The sequence below is a fragment of the Xenopus laevis genome, chromosome 1L (assembly GCF_017654675.1).
Source record: "Xenopus laevis strain J_2021 chromosome 1L, Xenopus_laevis_v10.1, whole genome shotgun sequence".
In the NCBI taxonomy this organism is placed as follows: Eukaryota; Metazoa; Chordata; class Amphibia; order Anura; family Pipidae; genus Xenopus; species Xenopus laevis.
Genome location: NC_054371.1, coordinates 10,399,955 through 10,407,960, shown reverse-complemented (window position 1 = coordinate 10,407,960; position 8,006 = coordinate 10,399,955). Strand labels below are relative to the sequence as shown.

At 40.6% G+C, this 8,006-nt stretch overlaps 1 protein-coding gene across 1 annotated transcript in view; it reads left to right on the top strand.

Annotated features, from left to right (window-relative positions):
- The window catches only part of adam33.L (ADAM metallopeptidase domain 33 L homeolog), a gene marked incomplete at its 3' end in the record, with an annotated part of 65,046 nt that overhangs the window by 45,665 nt on the left and 11,375 nt on the right, over positions 1-8,006 (top strand). Inside the window, 5 exon segments of the mRNA NM_001087445.1 lie at positions 2,385-2,460; positions 4,057-4,133; positions 4,775-4,967; positions 5,980-6,045; positions 7,732-7,803. Of these exon segments, the coding sequence (NP_001080914.1) occupies positions 2,385-2,460; positions 4,057-4,133; positions 4,775-4,967; positions 5,980-6,045; positions 7,732-7,803 (484 nt within the window).

Below are 8,006 nucleotides of genomic sequence, written 5' to 3'. Positions count from 1 at the left end.
AGAGATGGACCTTCCCTTAGAAATGCTTGCTTGATTGCTTCTTAGTAGAGGCTCCTTATCACCACCAATGTGCCCAATCCCCCCATAGTGCTGAAAGGTGGACCTTCACTTAGAAATGCTCGCTTGATTGCTTCCCACTAGAGGCTCCTTATCACCACCAATGTGCCCAATCCTGCCATAGCAGTGAGAGGTGGACCTTCCCTTACAAATGCTTGCTTGCTTCTTAGTAGAGGCTCCTTATCACCACCAATGTGCCCAATCCCTCCATAGTGCTGAAAGGTGGACCTTCACTTAGAAATGTTGGCTTGATTGCTTCCTAGTAGAGGCTCTTTATCACCACCAATGTGCCCAACCCCCCCATATCGCTGAAAGGTGGACTTTTACTTAGAAATGCTCCCTAGATTGCTTCCTAGAAGAGGCTCCCTATCACCACTAATGTGCCCAATCCCTCCATATTGCTGAAAGGTGGACTTTCACTTAGAATGCTGGCTTGATTGCTTCCTAGTAGAGGCTTGCCTGTCACCACCACATGTTTTCATTAGATTACAAAGAGAAGTGTTGACTGGCATATAGGACTGTTTGACCTCCACTGATTATAGCGGCACCCAAAGCACCTCTTTGCTTACATTTCCATTTGCTTTCCATTTGTCCATGCATCTATGTAATACACACCCCACCTGCTGTAGCTTTGTCTCTGTGCTTGTAGGGTTAAGCCGTGCATGTCCTAAGCCGACTCATGTAACTGATACCTCTTGTGCATTCTTGGACAGTGGCCTAGACAGAATGTGTTGGGAGTTGGGAAGCAGTCTGGCTGCTGGAAACAAACCCACATATAGAGGGTCTGTTTAGATATCTCATGAAAGCAAATGCTCATTAAAATAAATATATTTAACCTGAAGCAGAGTTCTGCATTGTGTATCTGGACAAGACGCCTAAGAGTTTCAATAAAAAGAAATAACTTCTGGTTTTCTCAGGACAGGCTTAATAATGGATATTGGAGCCCCAGGAGTGTAGATGATCCCAATGGGATCCTGACGGATGCAGAGTTCTTTTATGTTTTATCTACCACAGAGTTTGGAGAAGGGTCTCAGTAATGTTTGTTACCTGTGTAAAGTAGTGCAGCACTCACCCTTGCTATTAACAATTGGCAAACAGTGACTTATCTTAAGACAGAAGGAGCTAAATCTGGGCATACACAGGAAGATCTTGTCAGTGAGAACTTTGTTGGACACCCTTGCGATGGACCAAATTGGACTGGTCCAGTTAGTCATGCATGTGTTACCCTGTCCTTGGCTGGTGGGATTTTTTTGCTTTATTTTCTAGCTTTAGAGCATTTAACAGTTTCTGCAAAAAAATAAAACCTGCCCAGCTGGGATCTAATCCTACTTTTGGTTTTGAAATTTTTAAACACAAACAGCTGCTCGACCTACAGACCCAGTCAGCATATTTCGGCAATAAGAAGGTTTTTGTTACTGGCTTGTGTCTGCCGAGAGCAAAAATCCGTGCGGAACCAGTAACAGGAGGTTCATTTTCTGGGTATTACGGGTGACATAAATTTAAAGAAACATGGCTTGTTTTTTTTCACCATGGCTTTATTTTAATGGTTACTAACTAAAGGTCTGCCTTTAGAGTGCAGTGACAAATGGGCACAGTATCCACCTGTCACACCTGGAAGATTTGGAGGCTGAATATGCACCCGAGTGTTTTCAGGGTGAAATATGCCACTTGTGCAAAGTAACAGGCAGACCCCATTCACATGAGGAGGCATCAGCGTTTATTTTTGTCTGCATTTTTCTACCGGTAAAGATAAAACATTGTGTGACATGAACCCATAGTTTTATCAGTGGGTAATTCGTACTTACTGATGGATTGGAAACATAACCTGGACTAATGCAACTCTAATGAGTCCTTCCATCTCGATCTGCAAGCAATAAGAGCTGAAATTGATTGGGAAAGCGATTGCTTAATGTGAGGTCTGCAGACTCCCCCAAGCAGGGAACATAATGCTTGCGTTACTTTTGCTCCTGTGGGCAAATGGAAAATGAAGTTTGTGTATTTAGATAGCATTCCAGCAAGACTAGGCTTTATTATTACACGGCAGTAAGATAAAATGTTCCCTGCCTTGTACATTTGTACTGTTTACATGTTCATGCATGTCTGTGGCTCAGTGCCAAGGGTGATGATTAGGGGATACAATACTTTCTCCACATGCAGATCCTGAATCTAGCCTATGAGTAAGTGCCCCAATAGGCACGAAACGCGTTAGGTCTTCATGTCCTAATACATTTTTCTACTTTTTACATTTGTTTCTTTATTTTTGGAGATCCTCACATCCTTTTGGATACAGTGTTTCAGATCCTAAATCTACCCTTGTTCTCTTGCAGCCTCCTGTTTGCCCCCGGCTACACTGAGACACATTATACTGATGGGCAGATGGTGACTTTGTCCCCCAATCACACGGTGAGTCAGACTGTGGGTTCTGGGGTTCCAGGGTTTCTATGGGTGCAAATAAGGTGCTGTCAATGTAGGTGCAAGGCTGCTCTTTGCACTGAAAAAGCCTCTTGTAGTGTCAACTGAATGTTCTTAAAGGGATCATGTGATCGGATTTTTTTTTTTCACAAAACACATCAGTTAATAGTGCTGCTCCAGCAGAATTCTGCACTGAAATACATTTCTCAAAATTTTTTATATTGAATTTTGAAATCTGACATGGGGCTAAACATTTTGTCAATTTCCCAGCTGCCTCTGGTCATGTGACTTGTGCCTGCACTTTAGGAGAGAAATGCTTTCTGGCAGGCTGCTGTTTTTCCTTCTCAATGTAACTGAATGTGTCTCAGTGGGACCTGGATTTTTACTATTGAGTGTTCTTAGATCTACCAGGCAGTTGTTATCTTGTGTTAGAGAGCTGTTATCTGGTTACCTTCCCATTGTTCTGTTGTTAGGCTGCTGGGGGGAAAAAGGGAGGGGGTGATATCACTCCAACTTGCAGTACAGCAGTAAAGAGTGATTGAAGTTTATCAGAGCACAAGTCACATGACTTGGGGCAGCTGGGAAATTGACAATATGTCTAGCCCCATGTCAGATTTCAAAATTTAATATAAAAAAAACGTGTTTGCTCTTTTGAGAAATGGATTTCAGTGCAGAATTCTGATGGAGCAGCACTATTAACTGATTCATTTTGAAAACATTTTTTTTTCACCATGACAGTATCCCATTAACAAAATATTGCTATAGCAGTGATCCTTTTAAAGTATCGTATATGTCCAAAACAGCAAAAAGTACTTGCTGCGTGGTAAGACTTGCTTGCTGCCCATCAGGGGGGGCTGTCCTCCCGTTTGGGAGTTCTACTTAGTGGGTGCTAAACACATGTCTCCTTTCCTGCTGCCAGGGTGAGGAGGCAAAATCAAAGCAATACAGACAGAACAATGCCATGATTCATCTGTGAAGTCTTTTATCCCTAGTTATCCGACCTATCAGCACATATGTCTATCCATTAGATAAGTCCACTCACTTAGGGGCCTATTTATTAAACCTTCAATTGTTCTGGTGGATTTTTTTAAAGGGGAAAACTCAAATTTTTCAAGATTTAATATACCCCAAAGCTGCTAAATATACAAATCCAAAAGTACAATCTCAAACCTGTTGAGGTCATGTAGAAGTCAATGTAAGATGTCCCTGAAGATGCTTCTTCGGACATTGTGATCCTTGCTGGTTAAATTAGGGTAGGACTACATGGATGTTTTTGGCGCGATCCGACATGCTGCGACAAGTCGCATGCGTCAAAAATAAGGTAAGTGAATGCATTGTCACATGGTGTTGCAGCGTTCATCCGACGTGATACAACTGTTGGATGCAGACGCAGCGTGATTCGGAAAAGTTGTGCGATTTAAATTGACGCTCAATTTTGTCACAACATTTTTTCGCTCTGATTTTTTCCAGAAGAATTATTGATAAATGATTTAAATTCGTGGATGGGAATTAGGTCTATTCATTCATAAATACCCCTCTTACTGTGCAGCCAAACTTCTGTAACCTGCTTTCTCCTTATACTCACAGGAACATTGCTATTACCATGGGCAAGTGGAAAACTATGATGAGTCCTCTGTCGCCCTCACCACCTGCTCAGGAATCAGGTAACACTTTATTGTATTGCCAGAATTCAGGGGTTGTGAAATCTTACCATCCACATTGATGCAGGGCAGGACTTTATATCTAAAGGCCAAGGAGCTATTTGTCCCACATACAGTCCGTAAAGGCAGAGACACACATGGAGATTTGGGGAGATTTAGTCGCCCGGCGACAAATCGTATCTTCTTCGGGTCGAATAATCTCCCTAAACTGCCTTCCCGGCGGCTTGTATCCAAATCGCCAGCGGGATGGCACTCGGATCGCTTCGTTTTCCGTAGTTTCCTAGTGAGGCAACCTTGGGCGACTTCGGGAAAACGAAATGCTCCGAGTGCCATCACACCAGTGATTTCGATTCTAACTGGCGGGAAGGCAGTTTGAGGAGATATGCGCCTGAAGAAGGCGTGATTTGTTGCCGGGCGACTATATCTCATCAAATCTCCACGTGTGTCTCTGCCATTAAGTGTTCTGGGTTTAATCTGTGATATACTTTATGGAGAAAAAAATGCATAATAATCCAGTTTGAGTCCCAACAAAGCAACACTGAGAGGGAGAAGACTTGTGTGTTTGTGAATGCGTGCAAAAAGTAAGGAATTGCTTGATACGTGTGTGTGAAGACAAGTTTAATTTATCCATGCCCTTTTTATAGCGGCCTGATTGTGCTGAGCACTAATAACAGCTACTACCTGAAGCCACTGGAGGTGCCAGGTAAAGAAACTCATACACTGGTCCGCACGGAGCACCTGCTGATTAAAGAGGGGAGCTGTGGACATGATGGACACTCGGGAAGCACCGCCTCTTACTTACAGGAGTTTACAGCACCTTCCTCCCATCATCACAGGGTAAGCTTCATATTTATAATTTGGGCAGCCACTTAGGTATTGGATAGGTGAAGTAGTAGGGGTTGGCATAGATGATTTTTAGATTAGATTTTATATGATAGAATAAGTCCTCTTCTACTAGCAATAGTGACATATCCAGTAATAGTATTCATTTACTATAGAGTCATGGTCTGCCAGTAAGTATACAAATGGATTTATTAGACAAATGTGTTGGTTCATGTGTAGCAAGTTGGACCCACGGATAAAAACAGAACGCGCAAATATTAAAGTTATGACTAAGGGGCAGAATTATAAAGCTTCGAGTTGTGCTTTCCATGAAAAATTCTAGTTCTCTAGATTATTTAGGAAAAACCGCAACCCTGGAAACAGCTTGAATTCAAAAATACACCAGCTAAAATCTGTCGAGGTCATGTAGGAGTTAATGGCAGAAGTCCGTTGAACCATTTGAATATGTTATAGTGAATAAAGTACTCCCTCTTGTAAAATATAAGGATATTATAAGTTACCGAGGAGTTTCATGACCATATAAAAGTACGAGGCCGAAGGCCGAGTGTTTTTATACAGGTCATGGAACTCCGAGGTAACTTCTAATATCCTCATATTTTCCAACACGGGGGACTTTATTTATTATAATACACAAGTTTCAGTGAGTCATGTGACAGAAATGACATCACTACTCACCGTTTATAACTGATGACATCAGAACTCACCGTTTATAAGGATATAATTTACAGGATATTCATGGATTTTGTGTATTATAATAGCCTTCATAATGTTCAAGTTTTTTCGGAGGGTTTTCGCTCAAAAACTTGATCAATTAGAACGATTTGAGGTTTTTTTTTAACTGAAAACTTGACTAATTTCGAGTTTTAAGGTCGTTAACTCCAAACTCTGGTTTTTTCTTAAATTAGAAACTATTGGAGTTGTGAGTTCTTTTGAAGTCTAAAAAAATCTCACATAACTCTAAAATATGACCTTTGATAAATAATCCCATAACTGTCCTCCCATCCAGGTAAGGAGGAACGTCTGGAGGTCTCAGAAATACATGGAGCTGTTTATTGTTGCAGATTACAGCATGGTGAGTAGAAAATAATGGTGTCATAGGCATGTATGAGCCAGTCTAGTATGATAAGGCCTTGCTGGGGAAGTTGATAAAATCCTTAAAGGGATACTGTCATGGGAATTTTTTTTTCCCCAAAACACATCAGTTAATAGTGCTGCTCCAGCAGAATTCTGCACTGAAATTAATTTCTCAAAAGAGCAAACAGATTTTTTTAATGTTGAATATGATGACATAGAAAGGTTTCCTGTTTGATGGCAGCGGAAGAAAAAGCAGAATATGTGGCCCAGCGCTAATTATGAAATGTTTGCTTGTGTCACCCAACACTGCATCATGTGGTTAAAGGGATACGGTAATGGGAAAAAATGTTTTTTTTTTTCAAAATGTATCAGTTAATAGTGCTGTTCCATTTCTCAAAAGAGCAAACAGATTTTTATATTTAATTTTGAAATCTGACATGGGGCTAGACATATTGTCAGTTTCCCAGCTGCCCCCAGTCATGTGACTTGTGCTCTGATAAATTTCAGTCACTCTTTACTGCTGTTCTGTAATTTGTATCACCACCCTTTCCCCCCCAGCAGCCAAACAAAAGAACAATGGGAAGGTAACCAGATAGCAGCTCCCTAACACAAGATAACAGTTCCTGGAAGATCTAAGAACAACACTCAATAGTAAAATCCAGGTCCCACTGAGACACATTCAGTTACATTGAGTAGGAGAAACAACAGCCTGCCAGAAAGCAGTTCCATCCTAAAGTGCTGGCTCTTTCTGAAAGCACATGACCAGGCAAAATGACCTGAGATGCACCTACACACCAATATTACAACTAAATACACTTGCTGGTTCAGGAATGACATTTTATATTGTAGGGTGAATTATTTGCAGTGTGATTTAGAAATAAAAACTCCATCATAAAAATCATGACAGAATCCCTTTTAAGATAGGGATGCACCGAATCCAAGATTCGGTTCTGGATTCTGACTTTTTCAGCAAGATTTGGCCCAATCCTTTGCATATGCATATTTGCATATGAAAATTAGGGGCAGGGAGGGAAATCTCTTAATTTTTTTGTCACAAAACAAAGAATTCAATATATGTGGGGATCAGACAGCATATGTGCACAATTGCCACTGCAAACAATATTAACAAAACAAGGAAGTAGAAAATGTTTTCCCTTTCCCATCTCTAATTTGCATATGCAAATTAGGATCTGGTTCAGTATTCGGCTGAATCTTTCACTACTTTAAGATGTCATCATTCCTACTCTACTTGAACCCCAGAGCGCCAATGTCGGCCTAGCTCTGTATTCCCATCTTTTCAGTATATCTACCCTTGCTTTTACCTTTCTTTTATTCTATAGACATTGCCTCTTTCTCAATCTAAATTTAGAGATAAATGTTTGATATATTTATGGTGGGACAGCTGATCCCAAACAATATCCATGTATGTGTAAAAGTCAGCTTGGGGGTCAGGTTTGTTTAAAGAAAGTATCTGCTAATGCACAATATTTGCTGATGGTGCGTTGGAAGTTCAAGTAGCCACATCTGTCTGTCTGAATGATTGCAAAAGTAAAAATGTGGCCACATATGATATGTCTTGGATAGCACACTGGGCCACCAGGCGTATTGCTGCTTTATACCACACTGAGATAGGGTTTTAAGTTGTCAAAGCTGTATGTCTTACATGTCTCTCTTCTCTCTAAAGTTTATGAAGCAGAATCGGAATCTAGGGAGCACTAAGCAGCGTGTACTTGAGATTGCAAACTATGTAGACAAGGCAAGTACCAGTTATATTTTACATGCAATTTATTGTGGCAGGGGGTTAAAAGAGTGATTAATTCACATTCTCCTTCACAGTTCAGTATCTGTTATTTGGAAAGCTGCTATTCAGAATGCTCCCAATATTATATTTATTATATTATTATATTTATTCCTCATAAATAAAAAAAAAACAATTTCAAACTTGTACTTTGTACTTAA